Source organism: Triturus cristatus, chromosome 7, assembly GCF_964204655.1.
Source record: "Triturus cristatus chromosome 7, aTriCri1.1, whole genome shotgun sequence".
NCBI classification, from domain to species: domain Eukaryota; kingdom Metazoa; phylum Chordata; class Amphibia; order Caudata; family Salamandridae; genus Triturus; species Triturus cristatus.
In genome coordinates this window covers 655,350,996-655,374,393 of record NC_140590.1, presented here as the reverse complement: position 1 = coordinate 655,374,393, position 23,398 = coordinate 655,350,996, and the positions used below count along the sequence as shown (strand labels likewise).

At 49.5% G+C, this 23,398-nt stretch overlaps 1 protein-coding gene across 2 annotated transcripts in view; it reads right to left on the bottom strand.

The window, feature by feature from the left end:
* The window catches only part of AMZ2 (archaelysin family metallopeptidase 2), a 414,175-nt gene that overhangs the window by 302,317 nt on the left and 88,460 nt on the right, over nt 1-23,398 (bottom strand). For both annotated transcript variants that reach the window (XM_085617283.1, XM_085617284.1), the window contains one exon: nt 891-1,064. In XM_085617283.1, coding sequence (XP_085473409.1) covers nt 891-1,064 — 174 coding nt within the window. The remainder of the gene's footprint in view (nt 1-890; nt 1,065-23,398) is intronic.

Here is a 23,398-nt window from a genome sequence, read left to right as displayed (position 1 = left end):
TATAGTTGGCTCAACTAACTATAACAGCCGAATTTCTCTGGTTTTGTATGAGTGAAATGTCCAACTAACTATAACGTCCCTGAAACCTATGTTTTTGTCAGTGAATATATATATATATATACACATACATACATACATAGAGAGAGAGTAAGAGAGAGAGTGACCCAAGTTAGTTCCTCTGCGGTTAAAGGTTGATAAGCACTCAATGATGTTCTGCATAGAACCTTTAACCCTCTCCATATCAATTTGTCTACCTGGGTTGTTACATCTTCTGGTGAAAAATATATATCTATCAAAACATATACTGTTTGCACACTTTGTGGTAAAACATCTTTTAGTCATTCACTGGATGCCCCTGGCTGCCCCCAGTAGTGCTGAACTAGATGTGTTGGCTTAATAGGTGCCCATCTATGTCTATTCAAGCCTCTCTTTTATCTCTTTGCTCCAGAGACAAAAAAAGTGTTCATTAGCTTGCTTAGCTGAAAATATTTACATTCTTGTAACAACTGAAGGTTTTTTCTTCCTGTATAAGATATCAGACTCTGGCACCTGTGTACTACCTTTGTTTTTCAATATTATGTGATTCGCATTGGAAGAGTACAGGTAACATCCTATATATTTGGGGCCTTGTGTTTGCTAAGAGTGTTTTGTTATTTTGTACTTGCACAGGGCCTCCAGGTTGGCCAACTCAGGGACTCACAGAGAATTTATTTTTCTTTTGTTAATAAACCCTTTCAGAATTCGACTGTCATGTGTACATATGTTTTTTGTTTAATAAAAGCACAATACTTTGGCAAAATTAAAAACACTCCTCCCTCTTTTACTCAACCAACACAACAGTTCACCCTAACAAAAAATAAAATTTAATTGAATTTCCCCTCCACAAATACCTGCATGAATCTGTAGATTCTGAGTGTACTCGTTGACTCGGAACACACATTCTGCATCCTTTACAGACACGGGTTCCAGGATCCTTACTCTCAGTCCGTAATAAAATGACTCGCAGTAATCCTTCAGCCATCCAATGTATTCTTCTGTTGAAACTTTGGAGTCCCCAAAAGAACCTATATATGCAGGGAAATAAAAAGATACATGTATCTTCCAGTCTGTTGTAATCTCAGAAATTAGCCTACATCCCTCACTGTGTGCAAAGAAATCTAATAAAGCCCCTGCTCAAAGTCCTGAGGTGCAAAACATGGGATGGACTTGTGTTGAAAAACCCTCCTAGGTTGACATTTCCATCTGAAAGTGCAACATTTTATGTTCAGGGTACAATATCTTGATGTATTATAATAAAGGGCAAGTTTCAATAGGATACACATCTCATGGATTACCAGGCTATTGATGTAAGGTACTTGCCCCCAATAATTACTTGTAAAGTGGATGGCTTTATTGTTTCCCCTTTGTAGGTAGAAACCTATGTTTTTAATAGACACTAGGGTTTAAGTAATGTAACCTTTTTTAAAGTTACTCAGCCATCCGCATGAGCTACTACTCACCGTATATCACAAAGAATGGTAAGTTTTTAACAGAGGTCAAAACTTTATATCAGCTTAATTTCTTGTTTTCAGTGGATGATCAAGTATCCTTTATGCTTGGAGAGCAAGGTGAACCAGTGCTTGACTGCATTTGCTGGAGGTACTTAAGTGTTTGCTCAATAAAGTAGAGTTTTATTTTGAGGACATAGGCGAGTTTTGATACGGAGAATGGACTCTGGCTCCACAATGGGTGGGGTAGGACCCGAGTACCTGCGCTGTACTGATGATATGTCTTAAAGGATGTGGTGCCATTCTCTTTTTTCCACTGTTTGTCCTTGATTCAGTTGTTACTAAGCTGCTTTTGCGAGGATCTAACAATGGATATTTATAGGGTTCTCGTGCTCCACTGAGCTGCCCTATTTTAGGATGAGGTGCCCTCTTGCTGGCAAAATCATTTGTTGTCAAGTGAGTCAGGTAAAAAAACAATTCAGAAGTTGGTTTCTAGATCTCTACATTTACTTTTTCCATCAGCTGTGCTGATTCTATCCTTCAATGAACAAATATCCATTCATTCAAAGGTGTTTAAAACAGCTATATTGTATTTCAGCGCAGAAGTATTTTGGAATGCATCAAAGCCGCTGAAAAAGTGTTGTTTGAGTTGAGGAAAAATAACTAATTTCACAAAAGAGGTACTCGATTATCTTGGGAATTTCATTTCAGTCAGTGATTTTAGATTTAAAAAACTTGTTTTGTGATCAATAATGTCACATGTTTGAAGGATAAAGGTACAATTTTCCGGATATGGCACAGTGTTGTACGTGTGAAACATTTAAGATGGACAGACATGAAAATACGTACATACATGAAAAGATGCACAGATATGAAAAAAGTAAGGCACACCGCAACGTAGGCTGGAAGATAACCAGAGCATAATTTCTTGGTCTCCGCTCCCATGTATCTACCATGCTTTTCCATTGATCCCTAAAATATTAAAAGTTCTGTGGCGTGGAATTTCCAATGTAAAACAAGCATGGCAAAGTCAATTGGTTTTAATTGGCTTTTTCTGTGCTAACACATGCAAACAAAGACATGCATAAATGCTGTGTGCATGCATTTTATACACGTTTACTGTATAGAATGTTAAAGCCAGATTTACCAGCTTAGCTAATGCTGGGCAAAAGTATGAAAGAAAGAATGATTCATTTCAGTGTATAATGCAAACAGGAGAAAAAAAATGAATGTGACAATGTGATGATTCAGTGCACTTTAAGATATAAAATAGTCTCTTTTTAGGTCTTGCCTGAGTGCTGTCACGTGACAATCTTTTGTATTTTTTTAAAGCATAAGGAGGGCTTAGAGCCTGCTCATTACATACCACTGGGTGGCGTCGTTGTCACTCTAATTTCCCTTCATTTCATTGACCAGCGGGTGCAGTTTCACTTTCTTCTTCATATCTCCATTGTGAGTTTATCCTTCAGATGGAGAATGGCCCAAGTACAGATTGATAGCTTCAGTAGTGTCTTTCCGCCTCTCGCAATTGGACTCATATTATTGTTTCTCCGTTGTTACTTGCGTCCATCCCGACCCTCTCACTCCCTTCCACAGTCTGGTGTTTCCGTGTTGTTCTCTCAGCTTGTGTGCTTCACCTCCCTGAAATGCCCCCGCTCCCAACAAATGCCCAGTGTTGCTCTCTTCCTTCGTGTGCTTAGAACCAACATGCTATTACTTACTTGAAAATTTACCACACCCACTGCCCCAAAGCTCCACCCAACCCACATATTTAGCATTGTTTAACTCCGCCTACTTATCATAGTGCTGATTACAGGGTCCACCCAATAAATAAAGAATTGTAGTGAATTGAGACGGGAATTTCAAACTTAAGGCCAAAGTAGCAGAGTTGGAAAAATTCTCCCATTCAGCTGTATTGGAGATTTTTTTCCAAATCAGCTACTTTTGCCTAAAGTTTGAAATTCCTTTTGCAATTCTATTACAGGACCGGAGGCTTCGTATTATGCTTCTCTTTCTATTTATTGCCACTCACAGCAGCCAATGAAAACTTGTATCATGTAAATAAAACTACATTTCCCATGATGCACATGTTACATCACATCCTGTAATGCCCCATAAGAGCCACCATCACCGGAACTCGTCCTCTTTCTTTGCTGCTCACGCAGGCAGTTAAGTGTAATTTACGTTCTTTAACACTCATGCTTGATTTATGCAGATTTATTTTGATATCGGCTCGCGCTGCTCTAGATTTGCTTGAGCACGACTATCGTGCTTGTTGGTATTTGACTTGCTGTTGCCTTTCAACTTGGCGCTTCTGATTGTTAGCGCGTCTATTGCTGTCCTCGGATTGTGTGGCGCTTCTGATTGACAGCGTGAGCCTCGTGCCCGGTCTCGTGGGTCCGCTCCCGCTGTCATCAGACAAGTATATTGTTAATGCCGCTGTGTTCCCCGTCGCTGGGAACAATGTTTGAATTTCCCGCTGTGCGGGATGGTGTTTAGCACTCCGAGCGCTTCCGTACTCAATACCTTTCCCCGCTCTCTGGTACCGCCTGCCTACGGCGGTGAGTTTATTTATTAAATATAAGCGCAGAGGCTTCCCTAATCAGCCGAGTGCGCTAGGAGCCTTCCCCTTTCATTTTTATTTTAGGTTTCGACGTGCGTAGCCCAATTGGGCTATATTTGGTAGGATTGGGCTACGCATGTCACTACTGCCCATTTTACTTTAGTTTTTCTTTCGTTTCTGCTCATTTTTCACTGGCATTCCCACTGAGCATCACCCCTACGCCTGGCTGGCTGCAAAATCTATCTGGGCCTGGCGGGAGCATACCTCCTATGTACAGTATTGCTCTTTGGCTCCACTACGCACTGAGGGCTGAAAGAACTGTGCTACAGATTTGCTGATGAGCTAGGTACCTTTTTGTTATCTGTGCTGTGGGTTGGCTCTCCCCTTTACTCCTCTCTGTTTCCTTGCCTTATGGGCAAATATATTTACAAGTTTGGTTCCGCAATGGAGGACTGGGTCCATTACGAAGAGGATGATACCTTATATGAAGAGGAAGTGGAAAATCCTTTCATCGAGGACAACATTGTTGAGGCCCTGGACGCCTCTGTCCAGGAGTCGATCAACAAGGCCCTGGAGAAAGCAGTTCCGGGAACTGTACAGCAGGCACTAGCTACTGCCTTAAAACCCAGAACTAAACAACTTGAAAAATTTGCGAAACGCCATGGTTTCACTGCCCCGCCAATCACCCCCCCCAGAACAACCTAAGCCCTGGCCTCATTCTGCCTCATACTCTTCGCTTCCTCGTCCTGATGCTGATAAAGCTAAGGCTCCGAACACTGGCACAGACCCCGATACTCTGGACTCTGACACCCCGGATGAGTCTCCTCCTAAGAAAAGAACAAAGAAATCAAAGAACGTGGAAACACCTCAGGTCATTCCCACTCCATTTACTTTTAACTCCACTGATATTGTTCATCCCAGGTCATCGGATTGGTTACCCGTTCCTGAGGTTGCTGCATATCTGCATGATAATTTACGCAAATGTTTTGATAAAGAGGTACACAACAGGCTAAGCTCTGAATGCCCTAGACCAGATATTTCCGATAAGGTGGCCGAAACCCCAGATATAGACTCCAGCCTCTTGACCTTTCTAAAGAAGTTCGCAAAAGACCCCAAGAAGGGTATCGACCGCGCCTGGCGTGGGTGCCATGATAAGCTCTTGGATGTGGTCGGTCCTCTGGCCAAGATCCTGGAAATGGCCCTAGAAGACTGCAGTAGATCCCCCATGTCCTGGCAGGATGGACTCAACGAGCCATTTGTCTCTTGAGTAATGCTACCTGTGCCATCTCTACTGAGCGGCGCAAATCAATACTCATGCGCATGGACTCCAATCTAACAGAATTGGCGGCGGCAGAACCTGGTACCCTGGCGGATAGACACCTTTTTGGGGACCGTTTCGTCAAAGACGTAGCCAAGTATGTGGGCACTTTCACGACCTTGGATAAGGGGCAGTCCGGCATTAAAAGGGTTTTTCAGGAGGAGGAGCCTAGCGCGCAACCAAGATGGCCGCGTAGGTGCGAGGCTCCCGAGGACCTCCGCAACCTCCTACGTCTATCCTGAATTCATCCTGCCTCGGTTGAGGGGACTGTGTTGGTGAGCCTGAGCTGAGGTGGTACCCGTTTTCCGTTCTCGAATCGGACCTCGGGTGCCGGAGTGAACACCGATTGAAGTTTGCGGCCTTCTTCTCGCCGGACCCCGGATTTGCGTTGGGGGGTGACCCAGTGGCAAAGTGAACAACAACGGCGGGCCTGGCGAGTCGCGTACCCCGCACTTTCGCTTTCGCACCGTCTCTGCAAGTGGGATCGCGGAGCTTTTTGTGTTGGTGTGGCCTCGCTGGGGGACCCTGCCTGCCTGCCGGCTGTGACCCACCCCGCCGATCTGGGGTGGCCCCCCCGGAGCTCGTGGCCCTGATTGCCTGCCCTCTACGGCGTTGCTGGTGCGATTGTGGGACCAGGGGCGATGGCCACGAAACAAGATGGAGATCGGTCAAAGACCAAGTCGACCCGGCGTGGCACCGTCCATCAGGCCAACAGCATGGACCGCTATACCCTCCAGAGGGGATCTCCCGGCGGACCGCACAAGTCCCCTGAGGGCCCTTCTGATGCCCCGGACTTGCCCACGGATCTGACTCTCCACGACGTCATGGGCGCCATTTCCGAGATGAAGGCCTCGGTGGGCCAGCGGTTTGACACCCTGGCACAGAAGATCGACGCGGTCCTCGTGGATGTTGGCCTGGTGAGGGCCGATCTTTCCAAGACCAACGACCGAGTTGATTCTTTGGCCCAAACCGCATCGGGCCTCACGACTGAGGTGGCGGCACTACAAATGGAGGTGCGCCGGCTTAGTCAGGCGAGTGCACTTATGGATCGGCGCCTTGAGGATTCCGAGAGTCGGGCCCGGAGGAATATCATCCCCATCATCGGAGTACCCGAGGGACGGGAGGAAGCGGCGGTGGATCTATTTGTGGAGGACCTGATCGCTACCCATCTCCAGCCTCGGGGACTAAGTAAACTTTTTGCCGTGGAGAGGGCCCACAGAGTTCCCGGGGGAAGGCCGAAGGTCGGAGCCCCTCCGCGACCTCTCATTGCCCGGATTTTTAACTTTCGGGACAGAGACGCGATCCTGCAAGCCTCCAGACTACATGGGCCGGTTAAGCTGGAAAATATGGAGGTGAACCTTTACCCTGATTTCACCCAAGCGGTCCAGAAGCAGAGACTGAGCTTCCTGGGCGTCAAACGCCGACTTCGGGACCTGAACTTAAAATACGCCATGCTCTTCCCGGCCCAGCTGCGAGTGGAGGTGGATGGTCGCACGCACTTTTTTGATCGTCCCGAAGCGGCCGGGGACTGGCTGGACACTCTGTCTGGGGATCGTGATCGAGAGGGCGGGGGGGGGGCGGCGGGAGGAGACGGCCCACTGGATCGGGACTGAGGGGTCGATATTGGGCCTCACTCTGGACGAATACGATGCTGTTTTCGATCAAGCGTCTGTCTTTGTACATTCCCCTCCCATGGAGGTTGTGTGGGGTCTAGAAGGGGTACTCTTTCCTCCTCTAGGGGGTCTAGCTAGTTTCATTCTATAGGGGCGACAGGCACACTGCAAGTTGGGGGGGCTGTCCGGGCTCATGCAGGGGTGCAGGGAGGGGGGAGTTTTGTTGGAGTGGGTGGGTTGGGGTGGGGTGTTGTTCGTTTACACCACAAGGCAAACGTATCATTGTGTTATCTCTACAGTGCTCTCTGGGGGACGAGTGATGACTTCTGTTTATGATGGGAGGTAGGGGACTGAGTTTGTTGTCCTGGAATGTTAATGGACTGGGGGACAGGATAAAACGAGGTGTGGTCCTGCAGTTCTTGAAGCGAATTTCGCCCGATATAGTTTTTCTGCAGGAGACGCACCTCATTGGCAACTCCTTTTGCGCTATGAATCGACGGGGCTACCGCCTTGTGGCCCATTCGGGCTTCACGTCTGGTTCAAGGGGTGTGGGCATTATGGTTAAAAACTCGCTCCCGTTGGAGATTGATGAGGTGCGCCATGACGATAGGGGACGTTACACGGTTTTGGTGGGCAGAATGGAGGGCAGAGTGGTCGTTTTTGTGTCAGTATATGTCCCGCCGGGGCTGCAGACGACCACCTTTGCGGACCTGGGGCTCCTCCTCCTTGGCCTTCCGGAGGGGATTCTAGTGGTGGGGGGGATTTTAATGCTGTAGTTTCCGGAACAGTGGATCGTCACCCCCCCTAGGGATCTCCCCCGGGCCCAAGCGTGGTTATCTGGCCTCTTGGATACCCTGGGGCTGGTGGACTGTTGGCGTTTAAAACATCCCACGCAGCTACAGTACACCTTCCATTCAGGGGCTCATGGTAGTCTCTCACGGCTAGATTATGTCCTGGTCCCAGCGGCTTATGTGGGGAGGGTGGGAGAGGTGCGCCATTTGGCACGGGGTATTTCGGACCACTCCCCGCTTTTGTTGCACTTTGACATTTTGCCGAGGGGAGAGGGTAGGGTGGTCCCGATCCATCCCTGGTACTTGCGTGACCCCACCATTCGCGCAGAGCTGATTAAATCCCTTAAGCGCTATTTTGACGAGAATGTGGGGTCTGTGTCATCGGCGGTCTCACTGTGGGAGGCGTTTAAGACAGTACTCCGAGGAGAGGCCCTGTCCCTTATTTCCCACTCCCGGAGGCGCGAGTGGGAGGAGGTGACCCGTGTTGAAGCTGAGATAACCGAGTTGGAGGGTGACCTAGAATGTGGGGTGACGGATGACAAATTACATGTTCTCCAACTCAAGCAAGCGGCCTATAAGGCCCTCGTCACGGAGGCGGCCAGGGGCCTCAGTAGAGAGCAACAGGGGAGACTGTATGATGTGGGTGATAAGGCTGGTAAATTGATTGCGTGGCTGGACAAAAAGGAGAGAGCGAGTCGAGTTGTCCCGTTGATTGAGAAAACGAATGGTGTGTGTGTCACTGAACCGGAGGAAATTGTCTCCTGCTTCGCGGACTATTTCCGTGGGGTGTATTCCCCGGTGTCTTCCCGCTCTGAAGAGGATTCCCATGCCATGCTCAGAGATATCGCGCTGCCTTCCCTTTCAGAGGAGGACAGAGTGTCGTTGGACGCCGCTCCAACCTCCGAAGAAATTGCCCTCGCCATACGCTCGGTCGCTTCCGGCAAGGCCATGGGTCCTAATGGTCTTCCCATCGAGTTGTATAAACTGCGACCAGATACGCTGGCGCCGCATCTCCGTGCTATGTTCCTTGCGGCCCACTCGGTGGGTTCCCTCCCGCTAGCCCAGCGTCTGGCTACCATCGTGTTTATCCACAAGGAGGGGAGGCCACGGGACCGGGTCACGTCCTATCGACCCATTTCGTTATTGAATGCAGAGCCCAAAATTCTCGCCAAGGTGTTGGCCAATCGGCTGGTCGGCGTAGTGTGTGACTTGGTCCACCAGGACCAGTCCGGCTTTATTCCCTATCGTAACACAGCGCTTAACCTGTGGCGTTTGCATGGGGTGCTCGCACGTGTCCCGTTCATACGGGAGCCGGCCATCTTGGCGTCCTTGGACGCCACTATGGCGTTTGACACACTTGAATGGCCATATATTTGGGTGACGCTCGCGAAATTTGGGTTTGGCCCAGGGTTTATTAGCTGGGTTAAATTGTTGTACTCTGGCCCACTGGCGCAGGTGGTTGTGAACGGTAGAGTGTCGGCTCCGTTTGAGTTGGGCAGGGGCACGCGGCAGGGCTGCCCGTTATCGCCGCTCCTTTTTGCGCTTGCCTTGGAGCCCCTGGCGGAGTGGCTGCGGTGTGAACCTTCTATTCGTGGTCTCCGCTGGACCCCCGAGTATGAGGACCGCGTATCTCTATACGCTGACGATATTCTCCTGTACCTGGCTTCCCCACGTAAATCACTGATAGTACTGGTTGATGTATTGCATTCATTTGGTCGTAACTCCGGCCTTGTCATCAACTGGGCTAAATCGTGCGTGTCTGTTCTCTCTGGGGAGGCTCCTATCCTTCCGCGGGGCTGTCCTATCCAGATTGCCCCGCAGGGATTTAGGTACCTGGGTGTCTTCATTACCCTGGACGCGGAGGTATGATCGAAACTTGCTTCCCCCCCTCCAGCGTCTGAAGGAGGATGTCGCGCGTTGGCGGCGTTTGCCGCTCTCGCCGCTCGGCCGGGCGGCATTGTTTAAGATGATGTCGCTGCCGCGTTTCCTGTACGCTCTGCAGAATGCAATGGACCTCGTCCCGGCGCGCTACTTCCGCGAGGTGGAGAGTTTGCAACGCCGCCTGTTCTGGGACAGGAGACCGCGTATCGCCCTGGCGAAGCTGACGCTCCCGTGGTATGACGGGGGGATTGCCCTCCCGGATATTAAACGGTATTATTGGGCCTCCCAGCTGGCTGCGATTAATCACGGCCTATACGGGCCCGCCCTAAACCCGGCCTTTGAAATGGATAAGATGCTACTGCCGGGTGGTGACTATAATCGAGCGCTCTACTCCGGCTCGATCGACGCACGTCTGACGGGCCCCACGCGTGTCATGGTACGAGTGTGGCACGCGGCTAATGTAGCGATGGGGTGGAAGGATCGTTTGACCCGGGCGTCACCACTATACGCATCTGAGCAGTTGGGCTCCCTGTGGACCTCGAAGGGCTTCGAGAAGTGGGACATGATAGGCATCAGCAGGGTGGGGGATCTCTGGACGAGGGGGGGATTCAAAACGTTCGAGATGCTGCGGACGGAATTCCAGTTGCAGGACAGGGAGTACTTTCGGTATATGCAGATCTGTCATGCACTATGCTCCGCCTTCCCGGACGTCGCCTCCATCCCGGAGTACTCCCCTCTGGAGGATAGAGTGCTGGATGGACATGTACCGGAAAGCACGATCTCATTAATCTATAAAAAACTGATTAATGACCGCTCGGGATTGCTGACTAATCTTCGTGAGGCTTGGGTTGCCGATGGATTGGAGCTGGACGACGAGGACTGGGTCTCTGCGGTGGCCTCCCCGAAAGAGGTGGCCATACCGGCCCGCCTTCGCTTCGTCCAGCTCAAGATACTCCATAGGGTCTACATAACGGGGCCAAGGCTATTGCGTATGGGCTATGCTGTGGACGGGTTGTGTAAGCGTGGGTGTGGTTCTTTGGGGACCTTTCTTCATATTTTGTGGGAATGCCCAGAGGTGGAGCGATTCTGGCGTGGTGTGCATGAGGTCCTGCGGGTGGTTACGCATGTGTCGCTACTGCCCGAAGCGAGGAGATGCTTGTTGAACGTGTGGGAACCAACCGACTACTCGGCGCCACAGACGTGGTGGGTGACTCTGGGATATATGGTTGCCAAGCGCGATATTGCTGAACTGTGGGGTTCCCAGAGGTCCCCGACTGTTTCGGCCTGGAAGGAAAATATGGACTGGTGCATGTTTCGGGAAAAGGTGGTGTATGTAGCGAGAGGTAAGCCTGGGACATGGGTGAAAGTATGGGGCCCCTGGAACGCCTATCGCGGGGGAATCTGTGCCCCGCCGTTATTGCCCGATCCTTCGCCTGCCCCGTCCCCTTAGCCGGTTTAGCTCTCCGGTACCGGGCATGGAGTCCACCCAGTCCCTGTCCTGACCTTCTCCCCCCCTTGATACTCCCATGGATCGGTAGGGTCCCCCTTCTAGGGGAGCACATGCTGCTGTTTTCGATTGTGGGTTGCCTTGTGGTTTGATTTTTTTTTTGTTGTTGTTATTTATGTTAAAAAGAAACCGTTATGTGGGGTCCGGATGGTGTGGCCATCAACGCTGCTAACTCCTGTACGTCTCCCTTTGCCGCAGCATGCGTTCTACTGTGTGTATCATATGCTCATCAAGTTTGCTAGCGGCCGGCCTGAAGGTTGTAGGCCCATCTTTGTATATTCTTTGAATTTTGTAATAAACGGTTTAAAAAAAAAATAATAAAAAAAAGGGTTTTTCAAGCTGATGTTTTCAACAGGGCCGGACGAGGCCGAGGACGCTCGTTTGGCCGCCAGTTCTCAGAAGGTCCTCATAGAGGAGATTTCGGTCGAGGCAGAGGAGAGTGGGACTCCACCTGTGGGGGAACTTTTTACCCCACCAGACAGTGCTTCAACAAAAGGTGTTTCAATAGAGGATCCTACCGGGGTGGCTTCCAGAACCCTGACTCTTCAGGTAAGAGCTCCGGACGTATTTGTACTACCTTTGGGGGGGGGGGCGTACTCAGTTTTTCTATCACAATTGGGTTCAACTATCTCAAGATGCTTGGATATTTCAGACGGTTCAGGGCTTCCAGCTCGATTACTTCCAGACCCCTTATCAGGTCAGACAGCCCAGACAGCTTTCTTTTTCCCAACTAGAGTGCGATTTTATAGATTCAGAAATCGAAGGAATGCTGCAGAAACACGCGATGGCCTCTTGCGATGAGGGCCCTCGTGGTTTCTGCAGCAATATTTTTCTGGTGCAGAAGAAGGGCGGAGGTTACAGGTTGGTACTCAATTTAAAAGATTTCAATCATTACATGACCTACAAACACTTCAAGATGGAGGGCATCCATCTTTTGGCGGATCTCCTGAAACAAGGGGACTGGCTGGTCCGCTTGGACCTGAAGGACGCCTATCTGTCTATTCCCATCTTTCCTCCCCATTGCAGATTCCTGCAATTTCAATGGCGGAACCGATGGTACGAATATTTGGTCCTTACTTTCGGGCTTTCCTCGGCACCATGGTGCTTCACCAAGGTACTGAAGCCAGTGATAGCTTATCTCAGGGAACAGTGAGTGCGCATGATAGTTTATCTAGACGACATTCTCATCATGGCACAATTTCCAACCCTAGCAGTTCAGCAGTTGCGCATGACCACGTTGTTACCTTACAAAACATGGGTTTCGTGATCGAGTCCAAGTCAGTTCTGTGTCCTACCCAGACAATAGATTTCCTGGGGTTTGTCATAAATTCTCAAACGGCTCAGCTGAGTCTTCCACGCTCCAAACTTCGGGATATCAAGAAGGAGCTATGCTCCCTGTTATCCAAACAGATGGTCTCACTCAGAGTGATTGCCAGGATAGTGGGCCTTCTAGCGTCTTCCATTCAATCAATTTTTCCAGGGCCCCTACATTACCGGGCCCTTCAGAGGCTCAAGATTCAACACTTGCAGAAAGGTCTCTCTTGCACAGACCTAGTACCTCTTTCCCAAGCGGTGCGGGAGGAGATCCAGTGGTGGCTTGCCCACGTAGAGGCTTGGAACGGCAGGGCCATTTTCGGCTCTCTGCCAGAGGTCGTCATAGAGTAGCGACGTCAGTCGTTGGGGCTGGGGAGCTCGCTGCGGAAATATTTCCACAGGAGGGCGTTGGTCCCTACGCGAGCTAGATCTCCACATCAATTGCCTAGAACTCCTTGCAGGGTCGTTCGTGATCAGGACTCTTTCACCCAAACAAGTCTCGTGTTGCATCCTACTGCGGATGGACAACATCACGGCGGTTCAATACATCAACAAGCTGGGGGGCACGAGGTCCTCAATGTTGGTAGATATAGCAAAGGACTTTTGGCACTATTGCCTGAGTCATCAGATCTCGGTCATAGCCGAGTACATTCCGGGCCAGTCGAATGTAGTGGCAGACTGGAACTCACGCCATCTCAAGGATTACGATATCAGACAACAATGTCTCAACGTGGAATTCAATGGAAGGACAAGTTATTCAAAGGTGAGCTGTATATTACAGTATCAGAGGAATGAATCCATACAGAGAGGACAACAGGAGACCAAGTTTATAGGAAAGAGTTGTATTTTCAACAAATGATGAACATATTGCGTCATATGTACATTTCATGTAGGTTAAAAAGCACTGCGTGACACTTAGTGAAAGTGTAACCGAAAGAATACTGTGCACAAGTGCTCGTGGGATTTGTGACGGCGCAAGTGACACATAAAGTGGTATATACAGCGGTGAAACGGCGCAACAGAGAGAACAATGGTACTTTAATTATGCCAAAATTAGGGCATCTACACAGTAAATGTAGGAGATTTCAAAGGACAGTAAAGCAAATGCCCATGTTTGTAAATGCGCCAACAGTAACGCTGTTGAAGTCGACGGCGTTTCGGCCCGTAACACTCAAGGCCATCATCAGGACTGGTTACACATATTTTGAACAGTGCTGGGGTAAAGGAAAACAATTCTCAAAAGCTGGACCAAAGAGGGAAAAAAAGGGGACAGTAGTACAAATGGTGGTGAGCACGGCGACGTATAGTGGTCGTAGGTACGGGTCTGATGTAGGGCCGTGGGTACCGGTGTTCAGAAGGCCAAGGAACAGTGATTGGTCGCGTGGTGAAGGCGAGAACGGGTATCGCAACGGCACACGAGTAAAGTAGGGCGTGCCCAAGTAGGCAGAAGGGTCCAGGCATAGAGTAACTAGAGACCGGGGCCAAGGAATGGTGAGCAGTGTGGTGGTTTATGAGAAGTACCCGAAAACGGAGTGAAAAGAATAGGCATCGCGCGAGGTGATGGTGGAGGGGGTGGGAAGGAGTGCCACGGAGGGGGAAGTGGGATTGCCGGGAGAGAACGGAAAGTGACAGTGGGCAAAACACTAAGAAAGGGACAGGAAATTTACTCGTATGGAAAGGGCGAGCCGAGTGAATCGGTAAAGCTGGACCCCGTGTGGAGTCAGGCGGGTCCGGGGAAGTCCAAACTAGACGGGGGAAGAAAGCTGGTGGTGAGGAAAAGGTCAGGTACAGTGCGGGGAGGGAGACAGCAGGAAAGGAGGAGGGACAAAAAACTTACTCGTTCGAAGAGGGCGAGCCGAACAAAACGGCAACGCTTGACCACGTAAGGGTCCGTGGTAGTTCACGCTAAAAGAGGACAAAGAACAAGGAGTGAGGAAAGGGCAGGGTGGAACAGTGGGGAAGAGAGGGAGTAAGGGAGACACTTACTTCGGGAGGGAGGCGGAGAGCAATCAATGAAGAAGCTGGAAAGGAAAGGGGAGGTTAGAGACGGGCCAGATGGACGGTTCCGGGGGGAAAAAAGGGGGGGGGGGGGCGCGAGGAGAACATACTTACATTTAGGCGAGGCGAGTGAATCACCAAGAGGGGGTCCGTGGAGAGGGGCGTGCCGGTGTGAATCAGGCAGAGAGCGAAGACGGAAGAACACTGGCGGTAGTTATGTGGTCAGTGCTTCCGGGTCACGAGGAGCGTCAACCAATCCAAGGGACGGAGGAGACGGCAGGACGCGCGCGGATGGGTGCTGGGGCATGATAGGCTGGGAGGTGCTGAAAGGGGAGTGAAGTGTAAAGGTCACCAATAGAACGGAGAAGGAGTCATGGCAACCGATGGTGAAACAGTCCGTAAGTAGCGTGTGTATCGCTCGAGTGGGAAGAGGAGGAATAAAGGGATGACAATTGATGGGAAAACAATGGAAACAATATGGTCATATCCATAGGTCCAAGGCGAGCCAATTTAGGACGGATAACAGCTTATCTCTTACCGCAGGGGCAAAAACATAGCGGACCATCTGGTGCATGCTATCACCTGGCCCACTGCACCAAGCATATCAGAATCACTCCCAAACTCATGGAAGTTACCGCCGGTGCTCGGCCACTATAGATGCCAAAGATGCGCAGCATGCTCCTCTACAACCAATACAAAGACGTTTGAACATAATGGGTTGAAATTTGACCTACATTCCTTCACCAACTGCAGATCTCAGAACGTTATCTACATGATAAAATGCCCCTGCGATAAAATATACATTGGCCAAACCACCCAGATGGTAAAGGACCGCATCTTACAACATCGCAGCCGCATTAGATGTGGAGTCCTAACAGCCCCCCTGGTCTCCCACTTCAAAGAAAAGAATCACAGTGAAGCAGAGTTCACCTGGCTGGTAATTGACAAACCGTCCATCCCACTAAGAGGTGGTGATACCCAAAGACTCCTAAATAGGTGTGAATGCCGTTGGATCTCTCGCTTTAACTCCATTGAGCAGGGCCTGAACTCCCTTGATGAATGGAACTCTACCCTTGCATGATTATTATCCTGTGCATGACTGTGATCTATTGCTCTGTCTTCTTTACAGCTGATACGATCTCCACCCTTGCTTATTTATTTTGAACTCTGTACATATTGTTTTCCCCCCCACCCCCCCCCTCTATCACTTCCCCCCCCCCACAACCCCCCCCCCACCCCGCCTCTCCAACCCCCAACCCAACCCCCCCCCCCACCCCTGGTTCACCCCAAAGTATACGTATAGTAATTAATTTGTTTATTTTGCTTTCTCTTTACCCTAAAGTATACTGGTCACATTCATTTATAAATTTGCTATGTGTTCTTTTTGTTATTTACACAATATCATCCCTTTCCCTTCTCTTTCCCTCCCTTCCCTTCCCCTCCCTGCCGCCCCCCCCCACCTTAAATATGTCTACCAATGATGTATTATCAGGATTACTGCCTTTCGTTTGCCCATTGCTTAATTGAAACGATTGTATTGTAATTACTGTAATTCTTGCATAAGCTGTTATCCGTCCTAAATTGGCTCGCCTTGGACCTATGGATATGACCATATTGTTTCCATTGTTTTCCCTTCAATTGTCATCCCTTTATTCCTCCTCTTCCCATTCGAGCGATACACACGCTACTTACGGACTGTTTCACCATCGGTTGCCATGACTCCTTCTCCGTTCTATTGGTGACCTTTACACGTCACTCCCCTTTCAGCACCTCCCAGCCTATCATGCCCCAGCACCCATCCGCGCGCGTCCTGCCGTCTCCTCCGTCCCTTGGATTGGTTGACGCTCCTCGTGACCCGGAAGCACTGACCACATAACTACCGCCAGTGTTCTTCCGTCTTCGCTCTCTGCCTGATTCACACCGGCACGCCCCTCTCCACGGACCCCCTCTCGGTGTTTCACTCGCCTCGCCTAAATGTAAGTATGTTCTCCTCGCGCCCCCCCCCCCTTTTTTCCCCCCGGAACCGTCCATCTGGCCCGTCTCTAACCTCCCCTTTCCTTTCCAGCTTCTTCATTGATTGCTCTCCGCCTCCCTCCCGAAGTAAGTGTCTCCCTTACTCCCTCTCTTCCCCACTGTTCCACCCTGCCCTTTCCTCACTCCTTGTTCTTTGTCCTCTTTTAGCGTGAACTACCACGGACCCTTACGTGGTCAAGCGTTGCCGTTTTGTTCGGCTCGCCCTCTTCGAACGAGTAAGTTTTTTGTCCCTCCTCCTTTCCTGCTGTCTCCCTCCCCGCACTGTACCTGACCTTTTCCTCACCACCAGCTTTCTTCCCCCGTCTAGTTTGGACTTCCCCGGACCCGCCTGACTCCACACGGGGTCCAGCTTTACCGATTCACTCGGCTCGCCCTTTCCATACGAGTAAGTTTCCTGTCCCTTTCTTAGTGTTTTGCCCACTGTCACTTTCCGTTCTCTCCCGGCAATCCCACTTCCCCCTCCGTGGCACTCCTTCCCACCCCCTCCACCATCACCTCGCGCGATGCCTATTCTTTTCACTCCGTTTTCGGGTACTTCTCATAAACCACCACACTGCTCACCATTCCTTGGCCCCGGTCTCTAGTTACTCTATGCCTGGACCCTTCTGCCTACTTGGGCACGCCCTACTTTACTCGTGTGCCGTTGCGATACCCGTTCTCGCCTTCACCACGCGACCAATCACTGTTCCTTGGCCTTCTGAACACCGGTACCCACGGCCCTACATCAGACCCGTACCTACGACCACTATACGTCGCCGTGCTCACCACCATTTGTACTACTGTCCCCTTTTTTTCCCTCTTTGGTCCAGCTTTTGAGAATTGTTTTCCTTTACCCTAGCACTGTTCAAAATATGTGTAACCAGTCCTGATGATGGCCTTGAGTGTTACGGGCCGAAACGCCGTCGACTTCAACAGCGTTACTGTTGGCGCATTTACAAACATGGGCATTTGCTTTACTGTCCTTTGAAATCTCCTACATTTACTGTGTAGATGCCCTAATTTTGGCATAATCAAAGTACCATTGTTCTCTCTGTTGCGCCGTTTCACCGCTGTATATACCACTTTATGTGTCACTTGCGCCGTCACAAATCCCACGAGCACTTGTGCACAGTATTCTTTCGGTTACACTTTCACTAAGTGTCACGCAGTGCTTTTTAACCTACATGAAATGTACATATGACGCAATATGTTCATCATTTGTTGAAAATACAACTCTTTCCTATAAACTTGGTCTCCTGTTGTCCTCTCTGTATGGATTCATTCCTCTGATACTGTAATATACAGCTCACCTTTGAATAACTTGTCCTTCCATTGAATTCCACGTTGAGACATTGTTGTCTGATATCATATACTGCCCCAGTCTCACTGTGGTTTATGGGCTACCTCCTGTGGTCTGATACTATCTCAAGGATTACAGCGATTGGCAGCTCCAACCCCAGATAGTGCAGTGATTGCAGGCGATCTGGGGACTTTGCGAGATCGACCTGTTTGCCTCCAGACTGAATCGTCAAATGACCACGTTTTTCAGCTGGAGGCCGGATCCGCTGGCTCTGGCGACGGATGCCTTTTCACAGGATTGGACACCGAATCTGAATTATGCGTTTCCTCCCTTCATTCTAATTCCCCGAGTGTTCACACAGGTGATGTGCCAGAAGGCGGAGGTGATTTTAGTAACTCCCCTGTGGAAGTCGTAGCCTTAGTTCCCGATACTGTTGGAGGTGAGTTGCGACTTCCCCAGGAGGATCCCATGGTCTTCAATGATGCTCCAGGGCCCTCATGGAGAGATGCACCCGATGGTAATATTGGGGCAATTGTCCCTGAAGGCCTGGAGACTTTCCGGCAACGTTGGCAAATGCCAGGATTTTCGGAACAAGCTTCAGACTTTATCAACCAAGCTTGGGCCCCCTCCACCAAGAAGAGGTATTCTTCAGCCTGGGAATGTTGGGTTTGTTGGTGCGTGGAACAGCACGTGGATCCCGTGGGGGCAGACTTACCCTATGTTGTATATTTTTTGTCCAAAAAGGCTTCTGAGGGTTTGGCATATCGTTCCATCAACAATTTCCGTTCAGCCATTTTGGCGGGTCACTCTCAACTTGAGGGCAAACCAGTAGGGATGCATCCACTAATTTGTAAACTCTTGAAAGGTATTAGAGTAGCTAATCCGCCCAACTCGAGTATTCTTCCTTGTGGGATGTCTCGCTAGTTCTTTCCTTATTCAATCAATGGCCCAACAACGATATGTTGACAAGGAAACAACTCTCATCCAAATTGGCCATGCTGTTATACCTGGCGTCCTGTAGACATTCGTCAGACGTTAAAGCTCTAGATATTACAGGTAGAGTATTTACTCCTGGATGAGTTTCTTTTAATATCACTTCCAGGACTAAAACTATGTCACGCAATGTGGACTATCATGCTTTTCCTGGTAATACCAAGCTCTGTGTGGTTCAATGTCTCAAGGCCTACGAAGAATGTACCAGGTCTAGTCGGCCTGATGGTGTGGTGCAATTATTAATTGCTTTGCAGAAACCTTACAAGCCTGTCACTGCGGCTACTATAGCCAGATGGTTAAAATATGTTATGCAGGTAGCAGGTATTAATACTCAAGTGTTTGGAGCACATTTTGTTCGAGGCGCCATGGCCTCTAAGACCTTCATGTTGGGTTCTAATGTTCAGGACATTATGCATTCTGCAGATTGGTCTTCTGAGTCGACATTTAAACAGTTTTATTATAAACCGGTGGGTGATATATCCTCTGTGGTTTTTATCAGCGTTAAACTAGCATAATACGAAGCCTCCGGTCCTGTAATAGAATATAAAATTAGCTAGCATTCGCGCCAAGAATTTTTAATTCTATTAAGGACACTGAGGCGAGGATTATCCCACCCGGTTACATTACAATATTGTAATTGTTACCCACCCGTTTTGTATTTATATTCTGGTTACGCAGAAGTTACGGGTTGTTGTATCTCTCATTTTTTCAGGGTCTGAGAAGAAGATGGATTAAGTGTAATCCTGGTTGAGACGACGTATCTCCCAGTTGGTGTGATTCTTCCACGTTGGAAGCTATTGTTTGGACTTCAGTTATATTGTTGGACTTTTACTGTTCGAAGCAAAGAAAGAGGATGAGTTCCGAAGATGGTGGTTCTTATGGGGCATTACAGGATGTGATGCAACATGTGCATCATGGGAAATGTAGTTTTATTTACATGATACAAGTTTTCATTGGCTGCTGTGAGTGGCAATAAATAGAAAGAGAAGCATAATCCTCGCCTCCGTGTCCTTAATAGAATTGAAAATTCTTGGCGCGAATGCTAGCTAATTTTATATTAATTTGTTAGGGGTGGCAGTGGAATTGCCGGGACTGTCCCAAGATAGCGAATTACCTGGGACAGTCTCCTACTTGCCGGGAATGTCCTGGAAAAAACGAGACAGTTGGCAGCTATAATGGTTGGTATTTGAGGGAGTGGCCTGCACTCTCTACTTAAGCTGTACCACTATTATCTCAGGCCATCTACCGGGATACAGCTGCAGACAGAAGAGGTACAGTGTAGGGAAAGAGGTGAAGCATGTATCTCACCCAGGCACGCATATACACGGTGTGAACAAACCACTACATGGCATGAAAATCATCTTTAGTGCCGCAGCAGGAATTCAATTCAAGACATCCCTTTTCTCCAGTTAATTTGGATTATTTAAATAGCGCTTATTGCCCCATTGCAGAGCGCCGAATTGCTTTCTCTGATGGATAGGCTGTAGCCATTTTTGACTCATATGCTTCAAAACACTGAAGCAAAATTAAACATATACGTGTTTCTGCTCCAGTAGTAGTTTAACTTCCAGAATGTTGACGGTATACCTCATTTGTGGATGTTCTATCCTTAAATTGTTTATGGTTACTTTTTGGTGGAAGGGTGGGAGCACTGGACATGCTGTGCTTCTATAAAAACAAACGCATGCTTGAAGGGAAAGTGGTTTGTTTGTTTCGTACCGCCTCTAAGCATTGAGTAAAAAACAGAAAAGTTCACTGGATTAAAGGCTGTCCTTCCTATGTGCTGTGTTGGCGTCCTGGCGAACACGATGCTCTGCCCTATACGCAGGCGATAAAATTTAAAGGAATACACGTACTCAGCATTCAGGCACTACCAATGAGCAACCACTAGCCCCTTTATTTATAGCATTCAGGTTGAGACAGGCCCTCAAGGTGCAGGTTGCAACAAAATAGAGTAGAGGCCGAGTGGCACTCTACATCCCTTCCAACTTTGACTGAGATATCCGAGGACGCTCCGCCAACCAAACATGGCAGCCAAAGTCCCTCAGCTGCTTGATTGGTGGTGGATTGGGGCGAAGATCATACCTCTGACTTCACGCCCCTCCTTTGATCCGACAGACTGGTTCAGGGGTGTCTAGGTTTGCTTAAATCGGGACTGAAGCTTGGGCACCAGCCGTTGGGAGTGACGAGCTCCGGCCACCAGGGGAGATGGTGGTGTCCTAGGACCATGCCAGTGCCTTCCGCCCCGTGAACAGGACGTGAAAGAACACTTCCCGCTGGCATCAGCACTTTCCACAACTTCCCTGTCGAAGTCCACTGACAGTTTGGTCACTTTCTTGAATCATAATATGTTCCTGGCCACAGTGTGCTGTCCCCGCTGGACAATGACAATGGTCCTGCAAAGCTTCATTACTTGCCAGGTTTCTGCCTCAAATGGGGTCTGGAACGTCCATCCCAGCGGACGGCCCTTCATGATGATGTGATCACCTACTTGGAGGTGAGGGATGATGGCCCCTATGTCCAGGCTTACCCGGATGTTAGTTGCTCTCTTCTTTTCCTGTGTCACTTAGACGTCTAAGATGGCCGGCTGTTATTATAGTCCCATCAGGAGACTGTCTCTTAGTGGTCTCTGGAACAGCAGATCTGTTGACGTGCAGTTGGTGGTAATGTGCGGAGTCTGACTTTAGGCCCTCGGGATGCAATGCAGGTAATACTCAGCATCATCTTCTTGTTCGGCCCCAATCCTAAGGGCCTGGTTCAAAGTCCTCATAAAAAGCTCAACTTCCCAGTTTGCTTGGGGCCCTTGCAGCGTCACTGTCCGGTGTCATATTGCCAGGGAAGTCAGATACTGTTGGAACTCCTGCCCCTGAAACGGGGGTCCACTGTCCCTTTTCAGCTCCTCTGGCAGACCAAACAGAGCAAATACTTTCTCCAACATTGGTTTGACTCTGTAAAGCACAGTTGACTGCACCAACTCTACCATGGGGAATTTTGAGTGGGAGTGAATTAGCATGGCCGTAAGGCGGCCGTCTGGGAAACTCCCAGAGTCCATGCCCGCCTTCGACTATGGCCTCAGGCTTGGCTCTTCAGTGATCACAGGGGCCAGCACTGGGTCCCTAATAGTTATTGCACAGAAATGGCAGTTGTGCTCCTTCTCTTCTACTTGGGTTTCCATTATGGGGAACCACACATTGCCCCTCAACCGTGCCTTTGTCTTGACCACACCCTGGTGTGCTAGGTCAATCACTCGGGCCCAGAGGCTCCTTGGCACCCACAATCTGTTGACCACTGAGAAGCAAACCTCCTTTGCTGGTACTTAGCTCATCCTTCACTCGCCAAAGCTGGTTCCTCGTGACCTGCTGGGCTTGCATCAGCGTTTTGGCTCCACAGAAGAAGTGCTTCCATTGTTTCCTGGAAAGCACCTCTTTGGTCTTTCCAAGGCTCTCATTCAGTGCTGTAGGTTCATACATCTCCTGTATGGAAAGAGCTTTTGGGCACGCTTCGTGTACCTACCATCTGTACAAACTCCTCAGTACCCTCACCATTGTCTGCTTATTCTCGACCCTCCGGCGTGGACGGGTGCCTGGACAAGTAATCCACGGGGCCGTTTGCCCGAGGGAGATAGATCACTTTGAAAGAGTACGGTTGGAGCTGCACAGCCCATCACTCAATCCTCGGAGGGGCCAGCCGGTTAGATCCCTCAAACAAAGGTACCAATGGTTTGTGACTGGTGACCACCCTGAATCGATGACCACACAGGTACAAGTGGAGGTGGCAACACGCACACCGGATGGCCAACCCTTCCCGCTCAATTTGAGCGTAATGGATCTCTCTGTCAGACAGCGCCCTGCTCATGTAGGTTATGGGGACGCCTTCCGCTTTCTCTTGTAGGAGCACTGCTCCCATCCCAACAGGGCGCGCGTCGATGATAATCAAAATATGCCGTCGTCAAAGAGATCTTGTTCCACCTGTCTAAAACCCTTGTCCACTTGTGGCCCCCATTCCCATGGGGCGTCTGCTCGTGTGAGGACCCTTAGTGGCTCTGATAAGGTGGCCAGGTTTGGGATTAACTGGATGCATTACATTGCCATGCCAAGAAAGCTCTCAACTTTTTTTTGCGTTGTGCGGAATGGTCGCTTTTTGGATGGCCTCAACCTTCCTTGGGTCCACCCTCAGGCCATCCCTTGGGTGGATGTAGCCAAAGAACTCAATGGAGTTTTGGTTGAACAAGCACTTATTCTGATGCAGTGTCAGTCCACACTCTGTCAGCCACTGCAGCATGGTTCTTAGCCACACATCTTCCTGGCTCTCAGAGATGATCAGAATGTCATCACTTATGTTGAGCACCCGACCCGAGAGGGTCTCCCCAATGGAGTATTGGAACACCTCTACAGCTGACTATATGCCAAATTGAGCCTCCAGTACATCCTGAGGCCTATGTGGGTGGAGAACATGGTGATATAGCTTGCATTCAAATCGAGCTTTGAAAATCATTGGGCACCATTCAGGTATGCCACAATGTCGCACATGATCTGCGTGATGTGTCGCTCCCGCCAGATGGCTTTGTTCAAGAACCTACTATCAACACTCAGTTTGATGGCTCCAGATTGCTTAGGCGTG